The sequence below is a fragment of the Salvelinus namaycush genome, chromosome 8 (assembly GCF_016432855.1).
Source record: "Salvelinus namaycush isolate Seneca chromosome 8, SaNama_1.0, whole genome shotgun sequence".
NCBI lineage: Eukaryota > Metazoa > Chordata > Actinopteri > Salmoniformes > Salmonidae > Salvelinus > Salvelinus namaycush.
In genome coordinates this window covers 41,833,957-41,861,581 of record NC_052314.1, presented here as the reverse complement: position 1 = coordinate 41,861,581, position 27,625 = coordinate 41,833,957, and the positions used below count along the sequence as shown (strand labels likewise).

Below are 27,625 nucleotides of genomic sequence, written 5' to 3'. Positions count from 1 at the left end.
TTCTAGGTCAGGTGAACAAAAGGACTTGATTTCCTGTATGTTGTTACAATTACACCATGAATCGTTAATCATGAAACATACAACCCCGCCCTTCTTCTTCCTGGAGAGATGTTTATTTCTGTCGGCGCGACGCACAAAGAATCCCGGTGGCTGTACCGACTCCGACAGCATGTCCTGAGAGAGATTTCGTCTACCTTGTTATCTAGAGACTGGACATTAGCGAGTAATATACTCGGAAGCAGTGGGTGGTGTGCGCGCCTCCGAAGTCTGACCAGAAGGCCACTCCGTCTTCCTCTTCTGCAGCGACTTTGTTTTGGGTTGGCCTCTGGGATCAGTTCAAATGCCCTGGGGGGTTCGGACAAAGCATCCGCTTCGGAAAAGTCGTATTCCTGATTGTAGTGCTGGTAAGTTGACGTCGCTCTGATATTCAATAGTTCTTCCCGGCTGTATGTAATAACACTTAATATTTTCAGGGCTAACAATGTAAGAAATAATACATTTAAAAAAAAATACAAATACTGCAGTTTCCTAAGGACTAGAAGTGAGGCGGCCCTCTCTATCGGCTCCATCTTGTACTACATTAGATTGATGGTAACAGTTGTCAGATTACAGGTAAAACAAATTCTAATAAAATAAACACTGGCTGTTGTTGACAAGCATATTCAGTTCATATCACAGGAGGCTGCTGAGGGGAGAACAGCTCACAATAATGCCCGGAATGGAGCAAATGGAATGGCATCAAATACCTGGAAACCATGTGTTTGACGTATTTGATACCATTCCACTCATACCGCTCCAGTCATTACCATGAGCCCGTTCTGCCCAATTAAGGTGCCACAACCTCCTGTTGTTCATATACATATTATTAATATTTAATTCGGTGATTTAAATTATGATCCCATCCTCAGTAGCCTATTCCAGCAGGCTATTGGAAACAAAAACACTTCTTATTGCAAAATCACCTCGCTATTCATGTTGAATAAATTAGTCTGTTAATTTGAACTAAGCAAGCTGCTAAATCATTCAGTTTACATCTTGCCTACATCTTTTCTAGGCTACTGTAGACTATCTGAAATGAGATGTAGGCCTTTCAGGGGCCATAGACGACCAGCCTTTAGCTAAGCAGACTATGGCAACATTTTATTACAATCATAAAAACAGATTTTAGTTTGTAGCCTATGCCTATTGAAATGACAAGTCAATCTCGCAAATTGGCCATTGATAAAGGTTTTTAGTCTTAACATCTGGCACATAATAACAGCACAATTGCCAGAAAGTAGCCTAACATTCGTTTTTTTATGTTCATCCAAGTGTTTCTTGCTCAGAGATTTCGAGATCCTCTGTCCAACTTTCATCACTCAAACTCTCCTGTCGGATTTATCTATAGTTTTGAACATGCGCAAAGAGGATTTATTTACATTTATAAACCTGGTTCGAGCCCTGAATGCTAATTGGCTGTAAGCCTTATCCCACAGGTATGACAAAACATTACTTTTTACTGCTCTATTTACAGTGGTAACCAGTTTATAATAGCAACAAGGCACCCCGGGGGATTGTGGTATACAGCCAATATACCACGGCTAACGCCTGTCTCCAGGCACTCCGCGTTGTGTCGTGCTTAGGAACAGCCCTTAGCCATGGTAAATTGGCCATATAAACTCAGCAAAAAAAGAAACGTCCTGCCAATGTCAACTGTTTATTTTCAGCAAACTTAATGTGAAAAAATGTGTATGAACATAACAAGATTCAACAACTGAGACATAAACTGAACAAGTTCCACAGACATGTGTGTAACAGAAATGGAATAATGTGTCCCTCAACTAAGGGGGGGGTCAAAATCAAAAGTAACAGTCAGTATCTGGTGTGGCCACCAGCTGCATTAAGTACTGCAGTGCATCGCCTCCTCATGGACTGTGTCAGATTCGCCAGTTCTTGCTGTGAGATGTTACCCCACTCTTCCACCAAGGCACCTGCAAGTTCCCGGACATTTTTGGGGGGAATGGCCCGAGCCCTCCAATCCAACAGGTCCCAGACGTGCTCAATGGGACTGAGATGCAGAACACTGAGATTCCTGACTTGCAGGAAATCACGCACAGAATGAGCAGTATGGCTGGTGGCATTGTCATGCTGGAGGATCATGTCAGGATGAGCCTACAGGAAGGGTTCCACATGAGGGAGGCAGATGTCGTCCATGTAACGCACAGCGTTGAGATTGCCTGCAATGACAACAAGCTCAGTCCGATGATGCTGTGGCACACCGCCCCAGACCATGACAGACCTTTTTTTTTTAAATTGCCGGTGATGTCTGGTGAGGAACTGCCTTACAACAGGCCTACAAGCCCTCAGTCCAGCCACTCTCAGCCTATTGCGGACAGTCTGAGCACTGATGGAGAGATTGTGCGTTCCTGGTGTAACTCGGGCAGTTGTTGTTGCCATCCTGTACCTGTCTCGCAGGTGTGATGTTCGGATGTACCGATCCTGTGCAGGTGTTGTTACACGTGGTCTGCCACTGCGAGGACAATCAGCTGTCCATCCTGTCTCCCTGTAGAGTTGTCTTAGGCGTCTCACAGTACGGACATTGCGATGTATTGCCCTGGCCACATCTACAGTCCTCATGCCGCCTTGCAGCATGCCTAAGGCATGTTACGCAGATGAGCAGGGACCCTGGGCATCTTTCTTTTGGTGTTTTTCAGAGTCAGTAGAAAGGCCTCTTTAGTGTCCTGTTTTCATAACTGTGACCTTAATTGCCTACCATCTGTAAGCTGTTAGTGTCTTAACAACCATTCCACAGGTGCATGCTCATTAATTGTTTATGGTTCATTGAACAAACATGGGAAACAGTGTTTAAACCCTTTACAATGAAGATCTGTGAAGTCATTTGGATTTTTACGAAATGTCTTTGAAAGACAGGGTCCTGAAAAAGGGACGTTTCTTTTTTTGCTGAGTTTACAAATTAATTAAGGGCAAATTAATGATCTTTTCTCTTGCCAAATATTAAAATTCCTTTATTAAAAATGTGACTTCTTGACATTCCCCTTTAACCTCTATCATAAACTCACTGTTTTCGCCCATGGGACTGCCGCTGACTGGATGTTTTTTTGTTTGTCGCAGCATTCTCATTAGACACTGTCGTGTATGAAAAGCCCAGGAGGGTGGCCGTTTTTGAAATGCTGGATTCGGCGCGGTTGGCACCGACAATCATACCACATTCAAAGTCGCTTAGGTCACTCGTTTTGCCCATTCTAACGTTCAATAAAACAGTAACTGAATGCATGTCTGCCTGCTTTATATAGCAAGCCATGGCCACATGACTCACTGTCTGTAGGAGCGATCCATTTTCATGAACGGGCCGGTCAGTGTATAAACCTTTTACAATTGGAGCAATTATCTATTGTTGTTTAGTCTAAGATGTCTAATCTTTACATACAGTACGAGTTAGCTTTTTTGTAAATTTTTAAGTGATAAAGTTGGCACCGACAATCATACCACATTCCTTGAAGTTGATTCCTTGTTTTAATTGTTAAACTATTTTTCAAAATTAACTAGTGTCAATGTTGGTTAAACCCTGCAATAAAGTGGGGAAGGGGTTCTGCGTTGTATTCCTAAATTAACATTTCCTTTTTGAGAGCTCCAGTTGGTTTTATTGTCACTCTCTCAGTATATTTTTTTATTTATCTGTTATTTTACCAGGTAAGTTGACTGAGAACGCATTCTCATTTACAGCAACGACCTGGGGAATAGTTACAGGGGAGAGGAGGGGGATGAATGAGCCAATTATAAACTGGGGATTATTAGGTGACCGTGATGGTTTGAGGGCCAGACTGGGAATATAGCCAGGACACCGGGGTTAACACCCCTACTCTTACGATAAGTGCCATGGGATCTTTAATGACCTCAGAGAGTCAGGACACTCGTTTAACGTCCCATCCGAAAGACTGCACCCTACACAGGGCAGTGTCCCCAATCACTGCCCTGGGGTATTGGGATATTTTTTAGACCAGAGGAAAGAGTGCCTCCTACTGGCCCTCCAACACCACTTCCAGCAGCATCTGGTCTCCCATCCAGGGACTGACCAGGACCAACCCTGCTTAGCTTCAGAAGCAAGCCAGCAGTGATATGCAGGGTGGTATGCTGCTGTGAATCCATTTAGCAGCTTATCATATAGCATGCTTCGCCAATGCAGCTATAGGACTACAGTATGATGGCATTACATGCCTTATGGCATTTGTCATCTGAAGCAGGGAATAGCTAAACTCACACATTGTTTACATGTTGAGCTATATGTTCTCAATTTAAATTGATACCAATAGACAATGTATGAAGCAAACCATATACCAGATTTTGTACATGCCTTTTAAGTGCTGACATAAAATTGTTTAGTGTAAATCCAAACCTTGTAATTTAGGTACAGAATGAAAATAAGGAGATGACAATTAGGCTACAGGAGATGAACATTACAGATAATATTTTGAGGTTGATTTAATTTTATTAATTTTAGCAATGTTGCTTGCAAAATGATTGCAGTTGTTCCCATAGAGAGACAGTACATGGTTGCTCTATGTATCACTGACACTGGATAAGCTAGCGACTGGGCTAACACAACTAACCTTTTTGGTCAATAATATGCTGTTTTTATTAACATTTTGTTGGCTTCATAATCGTGAGAGAAAATTAACTAACTAGTAGCTAGCTAGTTAGTTATAGCTAGGTAGCTTACAAGGTTAGGTGACCTTTCTCAAAACAAGCCTCATTGTGGCTAGCTACTTCTTGTCCCTAATCCTAGCCTTTACAGCCAAATATCTCTTCAGAAACCTCAAAATAAAAAATATTGATTAATGCCAGCATTGATTACATTTCCTCCCCTCTTGCTGCAGCTTTAGCTCATCTCAAATTAACTGAGAAATGCTGTGAAAACCAGCGTGCTGCAAACATTCAAAAATGTTTTGTCACTAGTGCTTGTTTTGTTCAAATCTTTAGTCCTCACGTACCGATATTCCTACGGCACTAATCTGGTGAGCATCTTTTGGAGCTCCGCTCAAGCAAGGCATTTGATTGGTTTGCCGTGTTGCACGGCGACACTGATTTACACCGGGTTCCGACCACTCTTTAGCTGATTTCTGCCATGGAACAGGCTTCCCGTTTTAGGGCTTTGAGTTTACTAATGCGTTAGTTCTAGTTTCTTGACTATAACTTTAATATGGTGACATTGATGTAGGCTGTGTAGCGGTTAGCAGTTATGGTATGAAGGGTTTGGCTTGAAGTTTTTGTGCCTATTCACAGACAGCTGTTGTGTTGTGCACTAAAGTCCATAAGCAAAGGGAAAAGGTGAGAGGAGGAGAGTGTGCGGGTGATCAGGGGTATATTCATTCTGCTGATTCTGGTGCAAAATGTTTTTTAAACGGAAGCAAACTGAACGAAACTGGGAGGGACCTACCTGAATTTGGACTAATGATTACACACCAGATCAGCTAGATGCAGGCTAGATTCAGGCAAGAGTGTGCAAGGTGGTATTGAATGTGTCACTGTTTGATTACTCCAATATATCTCTCGACCTGTGCACCTACGTTATAAACGTTTATAGACTAGGTTGTAGCAACTTCATGATGGGTATAGGGCAATTTTTAGTAACATGTAGTAGCTTAAACAATCTTACATTGAGCTGGGTGAATGGAATATGAAAGCCATGGTCATAAATAAAGAAAAATCTTCCTCCCTAATCTTAAATGGCACCGACCGCCACTGGTTGGGTTGTGTGTTCGATGGAAATCCTGTGTGTGCTGCCAACTGTGCGTGCGTGTGTGTGTGTGTTTGCACTGCTAAATTACAGTGTTGTGTGTTGCAGAGAGGCGGCGTGCTGATCAACACTGCAATGACTAAGGCAAGTCCAGCTGTGAAAACGGCCTACAGATATGCAAGTCTGGATCAGTAAAATATTCCCAATCAGACCTGGGTCAAATACGTCCAATATGTTCAAATACTAGAGCTTCTCTTGATTTAGTTTGGAACCAGTGGAATAGTACCACAAGTGCAAACTCCAAGCTAAATCAAGCACACCTCAAATACTTTCATATTGGACACACACAACATGAAAACATAACCTTAAAATGTGTATTAAGTCATACAGGTTCTCACTCTGAATATCCGAAAGGTTGTAGTTAGCTGGTAAATGTCATTGTTCTACTAGGACTGTGTATGTATATGCATGCGTGTGATGCCCTTTCCAACTTTAGTCTTTGTCCATTTGGCCAGCAGGATCACAGCAGGCCTTGATGTTACACCAGACCAGTGTCGAATATTAATGGAGCTTGTGGTTATTTCTAATGCCTGTGTTTCTCTCCTACAGGCCAAGAGTCATGCCAAGAGGGGCATTCGCAGGCTCAAGCAAAGGGTGACCTATGTGAATTCACACCTCTCCAGGGCTCACAGACACACTCTGTTTTATATGGAGCATATGACTCAGCTCACTCGGAGATGAGCAGGGTTGTAATGACTTGTGAAACATGTGCATTGTGCTTTGGTCAGGAGTGTACATTTTTAATCAGTGTCCCTCTGCCTATAGCCTGTCATCAACCAGCTACAGCCCTAACCCTTTATTGTTTGCATATTTCATAAATGTGCCACTGATTCCTTCAAAGGAAATGCAACCAGATGTATGTTTCCATAAGTCTGGTCCTTTAGTCAGGGACACGGACTAACTGGCTCTCACTAGGCTATACTAGGCACACACACACACACACACGTCGCTATGTGTGCATACACATGAGTTCAGAATGATTAAATCTGATTTGACCTGGCCACACTCCAAATACATGCATAACTGTCTGTTTTATTATGTTATACACACATTATGGCACACTCACTTGACACACTCACTCCTCTCTCTTTCTCTCGCTCTCTCCCCCCCTCTCGTTTTCTCACACCATATCTCCATCTCCTCCCTCTATCGCTCTCTCTCAGGAAGAGGAGGATGATGGGCCATTCTGCTCAGGGTCTCCCACCAGCACCAAGAGTCTGTCACCACGGAGACTGCAGAAGAGGAGACATGTGAGTGACACACACGCACAAACTATTCCTACGTCTCCGTTCCCATCCCTCTTCTCATCTATCTCCACATCTAATCTCTCTTCCTCATCTACCTCTTCCCTTGGTCTAGTCTCTCCATCCTTCCTCCTATTCATTACTTTGTAGTAGTTTGTCAATGTGCCAGATGATAAGTAATGATAAGCAGATTATCTAGTGTGTAACATCAGCAATAGTAATATGCACTGTACACTCTACAATGTTTATGTAAGTTTGTTAGTTTGTTCTGTCTGTATGGACAGTCAACACAACAACACAGCTCCTCTGCTTTTCAGCACTTCTTATGGAGAATCTGCTTGTGGCATCATTAAAAACACGGCGTGTTTTCCTAGTATGTGCAAGCTGGCACATGCACTCTCCATGCACCCCCCCATACCTGTCTGTTTCTCTCTCTTGTTCCCTCCTCTTTGTTTCTCTCTCTTGTTCCCCCCCCCCCTCTCTCTCTCTGACGCACTCACACAAACAATACTCCTGTTAGATTTAGCTTGCATGGTGATTGCGAGGTTGTCAGCTCGATGTCACATACATCCCTGCTGAAAAACTGCATAAACCAGCATAAATTTCAAGCTTGTCTGTGCTGGTTCATGCAGGTCTGACCAGCATGGTCTAGTTGGTCAAGCTGGTCTGACCAGTGGGATCTAACTGGTTCTGCTGGCCCACCAGCATGGTCTTGCTGTTTATGCTGGCAGACCAGCATGCTCTAGCTGGTCAAGCTAGTCTGATCAGCATGGTCAAGCTAGTTATGCAGGTAGACCAGCCTTCGATGTGTTTTCTCTGGTGATAGCCTTCGTTATGTTTTTACTGGTAAACCTCCTTCGGCTGTGTTTTTACTGGTGGCTAGCCTTCACTGTGTTTTGGACACTGTTGGTTTTGCTTTAGCATAAGCTTGACATCAAGTCACATTATGCTGGCTTGCAAAGTGATATTTAATTCCAATTGGAATCCAGCCAGAGTGGATTCCGCCAATCTGCATTCAGAATGACTGGAAGGGATAGACAGATTAATAAATGAGACTACCTAAACTACACTATATACGGAAGTATGTGGACACCCCTTCAAATTTGTGGATTCTGCTATTTCAGCCTCACCCATTGCTGGCAGGTGTATAAAATCGAGCACACAGCCATGCAATCTCCATAGTCTAACATTGGAAGTTGAATGGCCTTACTGAAGAAAGAGCTCCGTGACTTTCAACTTGGCTCCATCATAGGATGCCACCGTTCCAACAAGTTAGTTTGTAAAATGTCTGCCCTACTAGAGCTGCCCCGGGTCAATTGTAAGTGCTGTTATTGTGAAGTGGAAATGTCTAGGAGCAACAATGGCTCATCCACAAAGTGGTAAGCCACACACGCTCACAGAACGGGACCGCCAAGTGCCGAAGTGCCTAAAAATCGCCTCTCCTCTGTTGCAAAACTCCACGACTGAGTTCCAAACTGCCTCCAGAAGCAACGTCAGTACAAGAACTGTTCGTCGGAAGCTTCATGAAATGAGCTTCCATGGACGAGCAGCCGCACACAAGTTTAAGATCACCATGCGCAATGCCAAGCGTCGGCTGGAGTAGTGTAAAGCTCGCCGCCATTGGACTCGAGCAGTGGAAATGCCTTCTCTGGAGTGATGAATCACGCTTCACCATCTGGCTGTCCCCACAGGTGTCCACATACCTTTGGTAATGTTGTGTATCTAAACTTGAACAACCATTTAACTAACTGGTGCATTAAGTCAAACTAACAGATTGGATTGGTTTAGAAAAATGTATGTTATTTGTCTTTGTGCAGCAAAATATCAAATAAATGTGCATAAACACAGATATTGAAACAAACAATTAAAAACATCTCAATGCGATAGAGCATGCTGGGAAATATGATAATGGTGGGCGTGGTTTTGCAGACCAGCGAAATTTGGATTACTTAGGAGTCAACCTCCTAAGGATTTTAACTCACCTCAAGGTTGCCAGCGATCTGAATTTCCTGCTACGCCACTGGATCTACATTCTGTCATTTGTCCCGGTAGGGCAGCGCTTCCCAAACTCGGTCCTGGGGACCCCAAGGGTTGCACGTTTTGTTTTTTGCCCTAGCACTAACCAGCTGATTCAAATAATGAACTCATCATCAAGGTTTGATTATTTGAATCAGCTGTGTATTGCTAGGGCAAAAGCCAAAACGTGCACCCCTTGGGGTCTCCTGGACCCGAGTTTGGGAAACGCTGCTGTAGGGGGAACTCTTTTGGGTTCCACTTAGAACCCTGTCATTTGTTACTATGGGGGAACCCTTTTGGGAGCCACGTATAACCCTTTTGATTTGTCCCTGCAAGATCAAACTTTTTTGAGTTCCATTTAGGGCCCTCATGAAGAACCCTCTGGTTCCAGGTAGAACCAATGACATGTTCTACAGTTATACTTATAGGATACTTTAAATGTGCTTATGTTAAAAATTACTGTAATTTAACAGTAAGTTACCTACTGAGTTGCAGTAAGAATAGTGTTTTTATATACTGAATAAAAATATAAACACAACATGCAACAATTTAAAAGATTTTACTGAGTTACAGTTCAAATTAGGAAATCAGTCAATTTAAATAAAATATTTGGCACTAATCTATGGATTTCACATGGCTGGGAATACAGATATGCATTTGTTGGTCACAGATACTGTACCTTTAAAAAAAGGTAGGGGCATGGGCCAGAAAACCAGTCAGTATCTGGTGTGACCACCATTTGCCTCATCTCCTTCGCATAGAGTTGATCAGGCTGTTGATTATGGCCTGTGGAATGTTGTCCCAGACTTCTTCAATGGTTGTGCGAAGTTCCTGGATATTGGCGAGAAAATGCTGTCGCACATGTCAATCCAGAGCAACCCAAATATGCTCAATGGGTGACATTTTTGGTGAGTATGTAGGCCATGGAAGAACTGGGACATTTTCAGCTTTCAGGAATTGTGTACAGATCCTTGCAACATGGGGCCGTGCATTAATCATGCTAAAACATGAGGTGATGGCGGCGGATGAATGGCATGACAATTAGCCTCAGGATCTCGCCACAGTATCTGTGTGCATTCAAATTGCCATCGATCAAATGCAATTGTGTTCGTTGTCTGTAGCTTATGCCTGCCCATACCATAACCTCACCGCCACCATGGGGCACTCTGTTCACAATGTTGACATCAGCAAACCCCTAGCCCACATGACGCCATACACGTGATCTGCGGTTGTGAGGCCGGTTGGATGTACTGCCATATTCTCTAAAACAACATTGGAGGCGGCTTATGGTAGAGAAATTAACATTAAATTATCTGGCAACAGCTCTGGTGGACATTCCTGCAGTCAGCATGCCAATTGCACTCTCCCTCAAAACTTGAGACATCTGTGGCATTGTGTTGTGTGACAAAACTGCACATTTTAATGGCCTTTTATTGTCCCCAGCACAAACTGCACCTGTGTAATGATCATGCTGTTTAATCAGCTTCTTGATATGCCACACCTGTCAGGTGGATGGCAAAGGAGAAATGCTCACTAACAGGGATGTAAACAAATGTGTGCCCAACATTTGAGAGAAATACGCTTTTTGTGAGTATGGAACATTTCTGGGATATTTGGGCCCCAACACTTTACATGTTGCGTATATATCTTTGTTCAGTATAGTTAATTTTTTTGTGAGCCTAACACTCATTTCTCTAGAGCGAAATCAAGTCAACAACTATGTAGGACGCTGGGTTGAAGGGAGTTGTTTTTATTAAGCAAATATTCAACTGAGTTCAGCGCAGAAACGTGGTAATTAAATAAAATGACCATAATCCATTAGTCCTGTTCTTTCCGGCTCGGACAGAGATGGATACACTTATGCCTGCTACATTTGGTTAGATACACACAGACTGCATAGACCACATGAGAGGAATGTACATGACACAAGACAATAGAGAGGGATAGACAGTTTGTGAAAGTACTAGTAAAAGACCTCGTAAAATGATTTTGTAAGTCCAGCTAAATAGTATGACTAAAGACAGTGCAGTATGGGGAGCACAGAGATAAAGTGATCTGGCAGGCCGGATCTGCCTGAGCAGAGATGAGATGATGACTTTAGGGAATGAAAAATAATAAAGCCATCAAATAAAAATATGCGTACACAACTGAAATATGTGTACGCATTTTAGAGCTGACCCCATTTAGTCGATTGTTTGGTCAATAGGCTGTTGGTCAACCCGAAATGTCATTAATCGAGCAGTCACAAATATATATTTTTATTTCATGCTGCACAAGACTCCTGTCTGATTCACGCCTGTCTCAGTGGACTAAACCATTGCGGAGGCCACAGGGATGGCACAGTTCATCACTCTTAAGATGTGATACTAAAATTGAATATGGTTATATAATGTAAAAAATAATGGTGCAACACTAATAAATCTAGTATTATTTTTGGTAACACTTTAATTGACACCCAGTGTCATAACATGTTATGTCATAAGAGCTGACATAACATGTCATAACCTGTTATAATATGGTCATAACACTGTCATGACATATGCATTATTTTATGGCTGTTTATGGCACCTACATAAGTGTAAAATCCCAAAGAAACCTACCACACAAGGCAAAATATTCCGTAACACCATAGCCTATGTGTCAACGGTATGTTTGTTATATAATGTTTTTGGAAAATGGCCATATTAAATTATCATTATAATTGTGCACGCATTGATGGCAGAAATTTACTTACCCCAATGCTCTGTTGCTGATGACTGGGATGAATACAGGAGCAGATTTATGGAGCAGGACAAGACACCCTCTTTTTGACTGATGACTGGAATAAGGCCATGTATGTGATAGGCCTATCTGGCTTATATGATTATGATGGTCATTATGCTTCTTGACAGTGTCAAAGTGTATGTTCATAGCTAAGTAAATTGACACAGGATAGTTATAATACTTCATTACAGTGTCATGAAGTAAATGTTCTACTAGTTATTTAAAATAAGATTTTTTTTAAACTAAAGAATTCATTATAACAACAACAGGATTTGTTTATTTATTTTATTTAACCTTTATTTAACTAGAGAAGTCAGTTAAAAACAAATTCTTATTTACAATGATGGCCTAAGCCAATTGTGCGCCACCCTATGGAACTCCCAATCACGGCCGGATGTGATACAGCCTGGAATCGAACCAGGGTCTGTAGTGACGCCTCTAGCACTGAGATGCAGTGCCTTAGACCGCTGCACCACTCAGGAGCCCAAGAAACAAACTTTCAAATTAAAGGAAACTTCTTGGCAGCAAAAAACTACTTTGATTAAATGTTTTGACACTCTTATGTAGGTGTCATAACCACCATAAAATAACGCAATATACCTATGTTACAACAGGTGTAAATATATGGGTCAAGACAATATTATGACCATGTTATGACTAGTTATGTCAGCTGTTATGACACATTATGACATGGTCATGATCGTGTTATGACACTGGGTGTTAAGTAAAGTGTTTTTCACAGCACAGTTGAAAAATATATGGCAAATAGAAATCAAAACTGGATGGTGTTCAGAGATAGATGGGAGGGGTTGAGTGGAGCTGAAGGGTGGGACTAAAAACAAACCAAGGATAACTATAGTAAAATACACTGTGTCCGTAAAATGTATATAGTATGTATAATCTGGAAGTAGAAGCCTAAGTGTTGTTCGTTAGTTTACTCTAATTATGGGAGGGGTGGTAGGGTTAGGGGAAAATAATAAAGGAAAATTTGCTCGATATTTGGCAACATAACCATCAACCACTTAAACTAGTACAACACTTCCACTGAGGGTTGGCACAAATACACATATATTAGTTCACCCCCCCCCAGAATATGCTAATGAGCCCCACTGGTACATTGTCCCCACGTACATTTCAAATCTCTGTGATGATTATATTTATATATTTCAAAATATTGGGTAGAAAAATGTACTATTATACTAGATTATGTACCCTAAAAGGAACCAACCAACCAGAGGTTCCTATGTGTACCTCTGAAGGTACCTTATGTTTACCTTTGACATCTTTGTACCTCAGGGAACAGCACTGTATCCTAACCATACGCTAATTTTGAGAGTGTATGTTTTTGGTAGTAAAGATGTATCTGGTGGCACTGCTGAGACATTAATGCACTTCCGCCCAAAAGCTTGCAAGTTTAAATCCCCAAAGCAATTTTTACACACCTTACATCCAGTGTCCCTTAGCACTGCTATTTTTACATTGGTGTTGTGACAATTATTGACTTGGGCAACTTTTAGCAAAGTGCAGGAATGTTTTCTTGCATTAAATCTGTGGCCAATCTCTCTCATGCCCACAGACCTGGTGGCGTAGCAGGAAATTCAGGTCATTAGCAACCAAGAGGTTGTGAGTTCAAATCCCAAGTGAGGTATAGTCTCAAGTAACCAGCGTTCAGCATCACACTGTCCTTTTACAGCAATAACACCTTAATTCAGTTGTAAAAATTCTGTAACTTGTTGTCGTTTACCTTACTTTCACTGCAACCAGTAGCCTGTAGGGTACCATACATTTATAGGAACTTTTTAACAGTGTAGCATTTCATGGCATAAAAGGAAACCATTGTGGAGAGGAAAAGAACAGGATGGTTCTTCACAACCCTCACAGCAGTAAAGAACCATTCCTGATATGCAAAAAAATATATGGTTACACATATCACCCTCACCCCTGACAAAGAACTCCTCAATAACCTTTTTTTGGTGTGTGCTTGCGTGTGTGCTTGCGTGTGTGCTTGCGTGTGTGCTTGTGCGTGTGTGTGTGTGTGTGTGGTCTGCAAATCCACATCCATCATTATCATGTTTCCCATGCATGCTCTATTGCAGTTTGATTTTTAGAATTTTGGGATCACACCTACAGACACAAACCAAGGGGAAACACTGAGATTGTGTCCCAAACGGTCGCCACGGCCATGGGTTTCTGTCCTGTAATGGACTGTGTTATATCCTGTGTGCTTGATGAGGCTGATGAACACACGAAAAAAATGTGACGGCTCAACCACTACCAATTAGAGATTCTTTACCGAGGTCTCTGCAACACACATGCACGCACGCCACTGAGCTCTGTTCATGGCCAGAGTAACGGGACCCCAGGGACTCCTGGTGCAGAGACACACTGGATGGCATGTCCCAGAGAGTGTGTGTGTGTGTGTGTGTGTGTGTGTGTGTGTGTGTGTGTGTGTGTGTGTGTGTGTGTGTGTGTGTGTGTGTGTGTGTGTGTGTGTGTGTGTGTGTGTGTGTGTGTGTGTTAGGCATCGCTTCCATTTTAAGATATATTTCTCAATCAGACATGTACCCAGACCAAGTCTTATACCCAAGTCCTCATACCCTGTACCCCTCAATGGAGCCCCATTGGCCAAGACTACCTCTCCGTTCCTGCGACCTGCATATGACCCAGCCCCATACCCGAGCCCTGTACTCAACTCATATACCCCATTCTGACAATATACAGTACCTTTGCCTCAACCCCAAACTCTATCTGTTCTTGGTAATAAAGATAAAGATATACCTGGTAGCACTGCTGAAACATTAATGCACTTCTGCCAAAAAGCTTGCCATTTTAAATCCCCAAAGCATTTATGCACGCTTTACATCAAGTGTCCCTGAGCACTGCTATTTAAGAATGAGCAACTGATTTAAGAATGGCGCCGGAGGGGAAAGCTGCGGTTTTACGGGCTCCTAACCAATTGTGCTATTTTGTGTTTTTTCGCATTGTTTGTAACTTATTTTGTACATATCTTGTTGCTACCATCTCTTATGACTCACTTTCTTTAATGAGTTGGACGTGAATGATATAATGTTGCTCCCAGACAATGCCCAAATCCCCGTCATTCACATGAAGAAAATAAGGAAATTCAGGGAGCGGAGATCAGGGTGCATTGTGAGAATTCGTCGGCGAGTGGGTAACCCACCTCTACCATCTGTTCTATTAGCCAACGTGCAATCACTGGAGAATAAACTGGATGAGCTCTGTTCGAGACTATCCTACCAACGGGACATTAAAAACTGTAATATCTTATGTTTCACTGAGTCGTGGCTGAACGACAACATGGATAATATACAGTTGGCTGGGTTTTCTGTGCATCGGCAGGACAGAACAGCTACGTCCGGTAAGACGAGGGGTGGGGGTATGTCTCTATTTGTCAATTACAGCTGGTGCGCTCTGTCTAATATTAAGGTTGTCTCGAAGTATTGCTCGCCTGAGGTAGTGTGGTCTACTGCTTATCATGAAATACTCTATCTACCAAGAGAGTTTTCATCTATATTTTTCGTAGCTGTCTATTAACCACCACAAATCGATGCTGGCAATAAGACCGCACTCAACTAGCTGTATAAGGCCATAAGCAAACAAGAAAATGCTAATCCAGAAGCGGCACTCCCAATGGCCGGGGTCTTTAATGCAGGTATTCTCCTGATTCCTGCTTACAAGCAAAAACTAAAGCAGGAAGTACCAGTGACTCGCTCAATACGGAAGTGGTAAGATGACATGGATGGTACACTACAGGACTGTTTTGCTAGCACAGACTGAAATATGTTCTGAGATTCTCCTGATGGCATTGAGGAGTACACCACATCAGTCACTGGTTTCATCAATAATTGCATTGATGACGTTGTCCCCACAGTGACCGTACGTACATGTCCCAACCATAAGCCATGGATTACAGGCAACATCCGCACCGAGCTAAAGGCTAGAGCTGCCGCTTTCAAGGAGCAGGACACTAATCCGGACGCTTATATAAGAAATCCCGCTATGCCCTCAGATTAACCATCACACAGACAAAGCATCAATACAGGACTAAGATTGAATCCTACTACACCGGCTCTGACGCTGGTCAAATGTGGCAGGGCTTGCAAACTATTACGGGCTACAAAGGGAAACCCAGCCACGAGCTGCCCAGTGACGCGAGCCTACCAGATGGGCTAAATGTATTTTATGCTCGCTTCGAAGCAAGCAACTCTGAACCATGCATGAGAGCACCAGCTTTTCCGGACGACTGTGTGATCATGTTCTCCGTAGTCGATGTAAGCAAGACCTTTAAACAGGTCAACATTCACAAGGCCGCAGGGCCAGATGGATTAACAGGACGTGTATTCAAAGCATGCGCAGACCAACTGGCAAGTGTCTACACTGACATTTTCAACCTCTCCCTGACCAAGAGAGTCTGTAATACCTACATGTTTCAAGCGGACCACCATAATCCCTGTGTCCAACAAAGTGAAGGTAACCTGCCTAAATGACTACCGCCCCGTAGCATTCACGTCAGTAGCCATGAAGTGCTTTGAAAGGCTCACATCAACACCATCATCCCGGAAACCCTAGACCTACTCCAATTCGCATACCGCCCCAACAAATCCACAGATGACGTAATTTCAATCGCACTCCACACAGCCCTTTCCCACCTGGACAAAAGGAACACCTATGTGAGAATGCTGTTCATTGACTACAGCTCAACATTCAACACCATAATGCCCTCAAAGCTCATCACTAAGCTAAGGACCCTGGAACTAAACACCTCCCTCTGAAACTGGATCCTGGACTTCCTGACGTGCCGCCCCTAGGTGGTAAGGGTAGGCAACAACACATCTGCCACGCTCATCCTCAACACGGTGGCCCCTCAGGGGTGCGTGCTAAGTCCCCTCCTGTACTCCCTTGTCACCCACGACTGCGTGGCCAAGCACGATGCCATCACCATCATTAAGTTTGCTGATGACACGACAGTGGTAGGCCTGATCACCGACAATGATGTGACAGCCTATAGGGAGGAGGACAGAAACCTGGCAGTGTGGTGCCAGGACAACAACCTCTCCCTCAACGCAAGCAAGACAAAGGAGATGATTGTGGACTACAGGATAAGAAGGGCCGAACACGCCCCCATTCACATCAACGGTGCTGTAGTGGAGCAGGTCGAGAGTTTCACCAACAAACTGTCATAGTCCAAATACACCAAGAAAGTTGTGAAGAGGGCACGACAATGCCTTTTACCCCTCAGGAGACTGAAACATTTTGACATGGGTCCCCAGATCCTCAAAAAGTTCTACAGCTACAGCATCGAGAGCATCCTGACCGGTTGCATCACCGCCTGGTATGGCAACTCCTCGGTATCCGACCATAAGGCCCTACAGAGGGTAGTGCGTATAGCCCAGTACATCACTGTGGCCAAGCTTCCTGGCAACCAGGACCTATATGGTAGGCGGTGTCAGAGGAAGGCCCAAAAAATTGGCAAACACTCCAGTCACCGAAGTCATAGACTGTTTTCTCTGCTACCGCACGGCAAGCGGTACCGGAGCGCCAAGTCTAAGTTCAAAAGGACAGCTTCTATCCCCAAACCGTAAGACTGCTGAACAATTAATTAAATGGACACCCGGACTAATTGCATGATCACCCCCCCCCCCCCCCCCCCCCTTTGTTTTTACACTGCTGCTACTCGCTGTTTATTATCTATGCATAGTCACTTTACCCCTTCCTACATGTACAAATTACCTCGACTAACTTGTACCCCCGCACATTGACTCAGTACCGGCACCCCCTGTATATAGCCTCATTATTTTGTTTATTTAGTAAATATTTTCTTAACTCTATTTTCTTAAAACTTCATTGTTTGTTAAGGGCTTGTAAGTAAGAATTTCACGGTAAGGCCTACACCTGTTGTATTCGGCGCATGTGACAAATATACTTTGACTTGATTTGATCTCTACTGTACCAGGCCCAATGTAGGCCAGGGCTACCTCTCTGCTCCTCTCCAGCTCTGCATATTAAAGAGACATTTATCTAGTGTATAATTCGTACACACTTTGCCCTGCACACACCTCACACACAAACACACACACACACACCTCACTCACGTACTCACGAACTCACACTCAGCTCTCTGAGTGATATAGACATCTTAACTTCTCATACCTTTTATCACCATGTAGTATTAACAGCAACCTCTGTTTCTGTCGTTGAAATCAAATTAATTAATGATCTGGTTCATCTGGAGTTTATTCTAATATTAGATATTTTATATTAGATCAGTGTAATTATGAAATGAACATTTTCGGTTTTGTTTTATTGGCCAGTTCATTCAAGTGTCACTAGAAGAGCATGTCCATTAAAGTATGTGGAAGGTATTCCTTGATTTGCACACCCGGAATGTTCTCTTAGTGTGAAATACTAACAAACACAAACCTATTGTCTTGCTTCTCTATGTTTGGGAGTGATTGCTCACCTCGTGTGTGTTTGTGTGTGTGTTTTAGCGGATGCAACAGTACGTTAGCTGTGTGAGAGCGAGACGGTGGTATGCATAGTGACAGCAGGCTTGTGGCAGGGCTCAGCAGTGTGACGCTGACACTACTCTACCATAGACTGAATAAATGCTAGCATGGGGGGTGGGGAGAGGGAGAGAGAGAGTGTTGGGGGGGGGGGGGTTGGGAAGTGTGGATGGTTTGTTTTTCTGCTTCTGTGCTAATGGGGAGAAACTGCACACATCTGTATGGTGATCATGTGGAGATTGGAGCCTGTCAGGTTGTGTGTGGGTGGGTGTGTGTAGGCTGTGTGTGTTTAGGTGGTTATGTGTCGTCTGGCCTGAGATTCTTGTCTGAAGCTAAACTGCCACCTCATGGTAGCTTTAAATTACTGCATACGTCAACAGACACGCTGGTTGATTTTATAGGATTGCTTATTTATTTATTTTTTCAAAATGGTCAGAATACTTTTAATTTAGCCGGTTTGTTAAAAAGCGTGCGCTTTCAGAGGCAGCCAGTTGGACAGACAGGCAGGCAGTGTATCCTGCCTCAAACGCTGTCTGTAGTTGTATGTCTAATAGAAAGACAGACTTGGCCATGGTTCTGGCTCCCTCTTTCACTCTATCCCCCCCTCTCTCTGTGTGTCTCTCCCCCCCCCCCTCTCTAGCTCCCACTCCCCCCTCTCTATCGCCCTCTCTCTCTCTATCCCTCCTCTTTCTCTCTCTCATTTCATTTCCCCCCTCCCCCTCTCTCCGTGTGGTTTGTTTGGCATATCTCGCATACCCTGCCAAGCTGTGAGATCAGTGGCCACTCAGAAACACCATATGAAATGTATAATGTAAAGCTGGTACTTAAAGTCTCTAGCGCTCTGTCGTTGGCATGCTCGCTTGACATAACTGGTCATGCAGACGAGAGACTGAAAGAGAGAAAAAAAAGTTTTTCTTCAAATATTTCTACTGAAATGGACAGTGATTACTATTTTCCCCTCGTAAGAAGGGGAGTGAAATATAGAGTTATTGTATGGCATATGAAGGATTAATAGAGCCACTGCCGTGAGCGCTCCTTTAAATAGATTTCGTATCTTGGCTCATTCCGTTTGGAAAGCGGAAGCTTGACACTATACAACAGGTTAGAAGATGACTTGGCAATATTGGCCATATTGAAACTCTCCTCACTTACAGCATGACTGGCTGGAATATACAGGTTTTTATTTCACCAGAATTGCCTCAATAAATTATTCTTCGTTATAAAAAAACGTTTACTGTAAATAATGATTTGTTGCCACAAAATGGGCAACTGCAGAGGTATTGACGATGACTAAACATGCAGCCACTGAAAAAAAAATAACTCACCATTGTGTATATCACATAAGTGATCAAAAAAGTATTCAATTTTTTTTTTCACAGTCTATTGTTATGCCAGCAGAGGTTACTGTGCAGAGTACCTATTGAACCACATTAACCGTGTGTTTAGTGATTTTAGTGTGCTTTTAAACAAATTAGAGGCTTTTTCCCCCCCCTTCTGTCCTCCAAACTGATGGTTTTAGCCAGATTCCGTGAAATAGCCTGGGCCTTTTTCATTTTCATTATTAGACTACATTTGCTGCCTCCTTTTCCTGGTGTGGCACTCTCCCTCGCTCTCTCCTTCTTTCTCCCCTTCTCTTTCACTGCAGCAGACTCACTGCGAAAGACAAAATAGCAGTCATCTGTCATTTGAGAGAGATGAAGACAGAGAGAATGAGCGGCAGAGATGGAGGCTGAGGGAATGAGAGGGGGGGGGAGAGCAACGAGAAAGAGAGGGAGAGACGGGAGAGAATCACTTTTCCATTTTCACCTCTCAGTTTTATATTAGTCTGTCATGAGAAGTGAAGGGGGACGTTGTTTCACCCAGACTTCCTCTAGCATGGTTGTCTCGTCTTTACTGTTTCATCAAATAACATGCTACTGCCACTGTAATAATTACAACTCTGGATGACTTCCATGTTCATTCAGTATGTGTGTTTCATAAATGGAAAGTGTGTATGCATGTCTTTTTGTTTCCTGTATGTTTTGCCCTTCCAACAGTATGTAGGTGTAGGTTGTCTAGCATGGATATAATTATGACCATAGGAAAGGGCAGGCTGAGCTGGGTGTGGTTATGATGTGGGCTGAGCTCTATGGCCTGGGTATGGTTTGTTGTGTTTGAGGGTTCACCTTGTTTTAATAAACACCTAGACACACCGAGAGGCCCCGCTTCCCTAAACATGCCTAAGTGCACAAATGAACAGGTTAAATAGCAGCAAGGACCATGACCTGTGTGTGTGTGTGTGTGTGTGTGTGTGTGTGTGTGTGTGTGTGTGTGTGTGTGTGTGTGTGTGTGTGTGTGTGTGTGTGCGTGGCATGTGTGCGTGCGTGTGTGTGCCCCAGCGCCCACCCTCTTGCAGGTGCATCTCCAGTCTCCCTAACTGTCAAGCCAGCCTCAGCGTCTGCGTGAATGATTTGATATGTGTGCGTATGAACGCCCGTGCGCTTGTGTGTACATGGTATCACAGTGCTGATTTACGGCCCTGACACAGGAATCCATTAAAGTTTTTTTTAGGAGATGGGAGGCCTGAGCCGCTCTGTAATGGTCTTTATTATTATAGCTCCTAGCTACCAGAGACAGAGAGCAGCCTGAGCCGGGCAATCAGCGCCGCACTACATGTGTTCCTGTTTAGCCCAATGGCAAAGAGGACTAAGTGGCCGCTCCACACATTTCTCCTCCCTTAGCTTTTATGGCGAAGGCGGCGGTTAACCTTTTCTGTATGCATGCGCGCGTTTGTGTAAGGTGTGTGTGTGTGTACCCTAAATGAGCAGCGGCCAGCGACACGTTACATTGCGCCCGTCTTGCTGGCACTGTGTCAGCTAATCAAGACCGGGTTGGTGCAAGGCCCTAATGTTTCCCCCCTCTCCTCTGTCTCCAGGGGTTATGGGTCCCCCTTTCCCTCTTTCTCTCCCTCAATCATTTACATCCGACCTGTCCTCTCTCGCGCTCTTTTTGTGACGAGTCATTGTTGCCCTCTAGGGGATGTGAAAGTCACAGGCTTTTATAATATGGCAAACCTGGTTTTATAGGCTGCTTTAGAGGCTGCCTTGGTACAGGAAAGAAAGAGGGGTGAGAAGGTAAAGAGAGAGACTGAGATGGTTAGAGAGGACAAGGGAGGGAGAGAGAGAGGGAACATTATACGGTGTGCACGAGATGAGTAGTGGATAAAGGTATTTTTAATAGCAGGCCTTGGGCTGAGCTGAGCTCTTATAGGGGAAGAGAGAGGGAGGGGGGGGAGGCGTGTGCCTTAAAGGTTCTTTCTCCTTTAAGTCCCCAGACAGTTAAATGTGCAACACAGGTGGATTATTATACACACTGGACTTGAGGTACCAGGCACTGGACTGGGGTGGGAATGACACCCTGTTGCCAACACAAACACAGCACACCGGCATCATACAGAGTTTTTTTTGTTTGTTGTCATGGTCAGATGTGAAGGTCATTTGCCTTGAGTAACCTGTAGATCTCATTGTCTCTGTTTGTGTGTTAGCATTATTATGCAAAGTCTTCCATGGGATGTCCTGACTTTGCCATCGATGACGATGAACTGGACACCGCCAGCAAGTAAGAGTCTGATATAGGAATATGATAATACCAATAATCTCCCAGTAATGTTTGAATATGTATGATCTGTGACATGTATTTATCTATCCTTTCAGGTGAGTCTCATTGAGACAGCTATCAATTTTACTAGTGAGCCCTAGCCAAGAGCAAACATCGCAATACAATAAAGTTATTCAAGTTGGTTCCATGGTAGTTTCCTCTTTCATGAAAGTTGTTTGTTCAGTCATTTGGAAAAATCATCTTCCTGTCCTGTCCTTCACTAGTTACTGTGGTATAGACAGGTTCCCCCTCATCCTCTTCATACTCATATCAATGCTGCCCTCCAGTGGTTTAGTCCTACAGTAAGGACCCCACGGTAGATTTATTGCATTGTGATTATAGCCTCTTGGACAGATCATTATTCATGAAATGATCATTGATTTGCTGAGTTTATTTGCTGGCTTATTAATACATTTATTTACAGATTTTTTTTTTTGCTATTTTTTTTTCTGTATTTCATGTATTTGTTGATTTGCTAAATTTGTTTTGCTAATTTATTTTGCTAATTTAATTTGCTCGCCTTGAGGATCTCGTCTGAGGACAGTGGGGAGATACCGTCCTACACTGAGGACAGTGACGACTCCTATTCGCTGGAGCTAGACACAGACTCCTCCCACACGGGCCAGATGAACCTATTAGAGGAGATCCTTGACTCTCTGAGCACCACCAGCACAGAGCATGGCAAACTCAGCGCTGCCAAGAGCCTGGACTTCTTCAGATCTATGGACGACATCGACTATAAGGCTCCGGTAAGAGAAACATCTGTAACATCTTAACCACACTCATATAACCCCAGATACATACAGTAAATAGAGTCTGAACGTCATGGACAATATCTTTGCATATGGACAATATTGACTGAGGCACCGGTTAAAGAAAACATAAAAATGTGTAAACCACTCTGTGTCTGTATTCTAGAACAAGTCCAACCCCCACAGTGAGAGTAATCTGCCCCAGATGTGTACCAGTGGCAGCAGGGTGGGGGGAGTAGGTGGGGGAGGGGAACAGGGAGGAAGCTGGCAGGATGACAGTGCCCTCCACGGGAAGCACCTGCCCCCCTCCCCACGTAGACAGCCCAGCAAGAGCAGCCTCAAGAAGACAAAGCAAAACCCCTTGACAGCCTCTCCACCGGCCACAGATGCAGTCCCAGCCAAGGACAACAAGGTCCCCAATCTCCTGCCCAAGATCCAGGCCCCTCAGACCAAGACCCAGCCCCTTCATGCCAAGCCCCCGATCTGTCTCTCTCAGCCCCGTCCAGAGGAGCCTTCGCTCCCAACACCTCCATCACCACACCTGGGAGACCAAAACCCCTCATCCAGCCGCTCTCCTGCACCAACCCGTGCATCCACACACAATCCTCCACCGGCAACACACACCCCTCCACACACCTCAATGATGACCCGTGTTAGAGTCTCCACAGACCCCCAGCCTGAGTCTGAGACCAAACCCCAGACCACATCCAGCATCCTGCGGGGGAATGTGCTGTCCAAGGAGACGGTGAGGCAGGACCAGGCCCTCCAGAGGCAGGGCAGTCAGGACAAAGAGAGGCAGGGTGTGAAGGCCAGGCAGCCCTCTGTGCTGGTCCCCTGGGAGAGAGGGAGGCCAGAGGAGGGGGGACAGGGAGAGGACCAGGGCCTAGGGCTGGGGTTGGGGAAGGAACAGGGCAGGGTCTCTGGGGCAGAGGTCCAGGAGAAAGGCCTTCTAGAGGAGATAGAGTCCATGTGTCATCTCAGCTCAGCCTTCCAGACCAGCCTACAGCTGTCCCAGGTCCAGTGCCACACCAACAACACACATAATAATACCCACGCCAACAGCCACAGCAAAGCCACCGACAAGTCCTGAGACGAACAGGGGAAGGGGTGCTTGAGGTAGAAGTTGCCCTTAAGAATCAGACTGCCCTCCCCAAATCCTAACCTTAACCCCTGAGTGGAAAATGTTTACAAAAAGATCAGTGTGTTTTAACAGAGAACAAATTCATTTTTCCTTCGATCTGAAAGTATTGTAAAGACACAAAGTAAACCCCCATGACCTTGGTAACTCTTCCACTGTACAGTTTCCTAACACAATGCCTTAAACCAGGGATGGGCAACCGCGGGACGCCTTTTGTAGGTCTGAGGACCAATTTCACAAAAAATATACAACTTTTTTTAGGAACTCAGTCGGGGTTTCAACTTGCTGTTAAGAGTTAGAATAATAGAGTACACAAGGTGCAATTTCGAAATTTGATTGTGCATCAGTAGTCACTCAATTAGCCCATGTCGGCTAAAATGTTTTAAATTGGTAAGTTAGTCTAGTGGCCAGCTACCTAAACTTGTAGTAAGCATGGTCGAATTACCGACCGGGTTGGGGCCCACTGATCATGCCTATGATCATATTAAAAACTGTTAACATTTGCCTCCACCCAATGGCAAAATGTGTGGAATTGCAGGAAATTAGCTGTAAATTGTCTAATTGTTCTCTCTGCCCCATGGCAAAATGAGTAGAATTGCTGGAAATTAATTTTAAAACTTAAAATTGGTGGGGGAGGGGGGGGTATGGATCCACTAGCCACTGCAGCCCCTCATGATGAGTTTTTTTTTGTGGCCCCCACCCCTATCAAAGTTGCCCATCCCTGCCTAAATCTGCGGTGTGCTTTGCATTTGGTACTGCTCAGTCTTAAAATGAATAATGTAACTGTTACTTTGGAAGCAGTTGATCTGCTTAGATCTACTATCACATGAATGTGGAAAACAGACAGCTTTCTCACTGTGCTTAGACATATTAAAGATAGTTTAATATATGTTGCACTCAGAGAGAAGCTCTATTTAGTTTGATTTCAGAGGCTTATCTATTTAGAGATGTATTTTTCTCAAGTGTTTGTTTCTCAGGATACTCCTGTCTGTTAGGAAAGAAAGGCGAAAAGGACTTGTGTAAATACAGCGGATATGAATGAATAGACAAGCCCATCCATGGCACCTATCTCACCGTCTCTTTGTCGGTCTCTCTCTCTCTCTCCATCTCTCTCCCTCTCTCGCTTCCTGTCTCCATCTCGCCACTCCTTCCCAACTCCTGCTCGCTCTCCTCCATTCACCCTTCCATCCTCACCATCTCCCACAATCTCTGTATCCTCCTACCCTCACACACGCTCCTCCTTTCTCTGAGGATTTACCCCAGTGTTTTACCCAAAAGGCTCCGACTTTTCTGTTCCCATCTACGCGGGCTGGCACCCGTGTCTCAATGGGCTATGGGTGGTTTTCGGCCTTCGTTTACATAACAATGGCTAACTGGGAACTTGGAACACCTTGTCACAAAGCAACAGTCTTGATGATGCAGACGTTGTTGATTCTGCTCCCCCCAAGGCTTTAGTGTCACACTCCTGATGGAAATAATATCACTAGAGCTTACATTAACAGAAAACACTGACGGCCCACTGGTATGGGCGTATGTCATTGGTAAAACACCCGTGAGTGCTTTAGGAGGAGTGTGATTTCACCACTTGAAATCTCTGCTATGTGCACACACCGAATGAAATGCTTTGTCCCGTACTCTGATGCTACCACACTGTGTTTGACTGGGAGGCTTGAGATGATTGTAGAAGAGTACTAAAGCAATACGGCTCTCCTCTGAGAATATGGACGGACGTCCAAAGAGATTTTATAAGAATCTCCCATGGAGAGAATGCAAGCCCTTTGGGTAATGTCCAGAGATGGTGGCCACTCACTATCGTACCACTATAGTACATACAGACAAAAGAAAGTATTTTCCAGTGCTTGTTTGTGGTTATGTTGATGATGAGTTTAGCCTGTTTTACTCTAGTGATTTATGTGGCATGCCGTTGAGTGTGGCGGTTTAACGGTAGCTCTTGCCCCGTCCTGAGCGTTGGGCTGTGGTAACGATGAGATCGTAAAGCGTTCTCCGTGGTTGTTGGAAGACCTCACTTCAGCTATTAATTTGGATTTGAAAGGGCCCCATGTACAATTTATGTTCGCCTATTCTATGTTTCAATTTTGCTATTTATTTGCGCAGCTTTGAAGTTAGAGCACTGTCTATATACTATGCAAAACGTATTCAAAGTTTCCAAATTCAGAATAGAATTTGAGGTTACCACTATAAAGATCAGGTAATTGGTAATCATATTTGTGAATCCATAGATCCTCTGGCCTTTTCTGAGTACCACTTAGTATGCTCAACACAAGTCATTAGGGAGAAATCGAGTGGCTTTAAAGAGTCGTCCTCTCAATTTTTCAATTGATATAGTCTGTATATGCAAAAAGTACATATTGTGCTCATCTATGGCACGTGCAATGATGTCCGAGGAGAAAAAACTGTGTTTGCTGTTTACAGTAACTTATTTGTTGTTGAAATATCGCAAACGGACATGGTTGTTTCACCATTAAGGATTCCAGTTTTAAATGCATGTTGGTCAGTTCTTTCACCTATGAGAACCACTAGAATAGACTTAATTTCGGTTTAATTCTTTCTATTTCTGTTTTTAAATTTGGTAATGAGGCTTACTGTACCTGTTCTTTTTTCCCCATCTGTGCTGATATTTCAATGGTCTTTCATACTGAACTCACTATGGAGAAGGATCTTGTTATGCTTTGTTGTAGGTAGTTATATTTTAAGATTTATTATAGATGAAAGATTGTATTTTTTGTGTTTTAAGTATATTTTACAAGGAGAAATATATAACTGGTATAATAATATATTGTAAATGATTCATAGAACAAACAAGATTTGAATGTTGTTATATCATTTTTTGGGGGAAATATTTTGTATAAATATATGTGTTAACTCAAACCATTTACCATCCAGCCACTCACGTATCATGTTACAGCATTTCAATCCATGAGATAGGTGACTATCTGCATACCTATGGATTTATCTTCCTTTTTTCACTTTGTGTTGTGCATGTACAGTAGAATACCCTAATTTTCCATTCCCCTGGTTCAAAATATCTGTGTGTATTGGCCATGTTCTGATAATCTTATTTTGTTGTTGAATGTGTTTAAAGTTAATCAGCTCAAAATAATAATAAAAAGGTCGCGTCAGGTTGTCCGATATCCACACTTTGTTTAGTCAACTTGAAATACTTTATTATTAGTTATTTCATCTACTACTGTATTAACTGCGATGGATTGGGATGTTTTACTTGAGCAATGTCTTACTAACACTTGCAATAGTCAGCTAGGAATCCTTTGAGGCTGAGTATCTGTGTACTGAAAAGCTGGTATTTTTATGACTGAATGTCCGTTTACTGTCTCAAAGCTTACTGACTGATGCAGAAGAAAATAGGATGAGAGCTAACCTCTTCTATTCTCTTTTCTAAATGCTGCGATTGCGTTTCCCCTTTTTCCTGATACTCGTGTGATATGAAAGATCAAAACCACTGATTGTCAGGAACTAACAGAGGCATATCACTTGTCTTTTTAACCTTTCATCCACTGCAGTGACAATACTGAGACTTGACACGGTTCATGTTCATTCATTCACCTTTTCCACTGATCCCTAGACATGGTACTGTAGTGATTTGAATATGCTGTATGCAACCTACTGAAGTCTAGTGCGTTGCATGTTCTCAATGATGAGAAAAACTGTTGTCTTAAATAACGTATAGGTCAATCTAATGTGCTATCAATGGAATGGTACAACGGTTTGCACTGTGAACT

General features: G+C 43.5%; 2 protein-coding genes across 2 annotated transcripts in view; both read left to right on the top strand.

Moving 5' to 3' along the window:
- The window catches only part of dennd1b (DENN/MADD domain containing 1B), a 133,222-nt gene extending 126,981 nt beyond the window's left edge, over positions 1-6,241 (top strand). The window contains exon 17 of the mRNA XM_038999730.1: positions 5,843-6,241. Within this exon, the coding sequence (XP_038855658.1) occupies positions 5,843-5,929 (87 nt within the window). The 3' untranslated portion in view covers positions 5,930-6,241. The remainder of the gene's footprint in view (positions 1-5,842) is intronic.
- Positions 6,242-6,347: 106 nt separating this feature from the next.
- Positions 6,348-24,464, top strand: LOC120052681 (translation initiation factor IF-2-like). Its single transcript, XM_038999731.1, has 5 exons — positions 6,348-6,388; positions 6,958-7,044; positions 21,865-21,938; positions 22,504-22,726; positions 22,896-24,464. The coding sequence occupies exons 3-5, from the start codon at positions 21,886-21,888 to the stop codon at positions 23,817-23,819; spliced, it is 1,200 nt and encodes a 399-aa protein (XP_038855659.1). The 5' UTR covers positions 6,348-6,388; positions 6,958-7,044; positions 21,865-21,885; the 3' UTR covers positions 23,820-24,464.
- The last annotated feature ends 3,161 nt before the right edge of the window (positions 24,465-27,625 follow it).

What these genes read in the sequence shown, in the direction of transcription:
- LOC120052681 (XM_038999731.1), top strand. Translation starts at nt 21,886, where the DNA reads ATGGGATGTCCTGACTTTGCCATCGATGACGATGAACTGGACACCGCC. An exon ending in GAACTGGACACCGCCAGCAA is followed by an intron (nt 21,939 to 22,503) that starts GTAAGAGTCTGA and finishes GCTCGCCTTGAG; the next exon opens with GATCTCGTCTGAGGACAGTG. An exon ending in ACATCGACTATAAGGCTCCG is followed by an intron (nt 22,727 to 22,895) that starts GTAAGAGAAACA and finishes TCTGTATTCTAG; the next exon opens with AACAAGTCCAACCCCCACAG.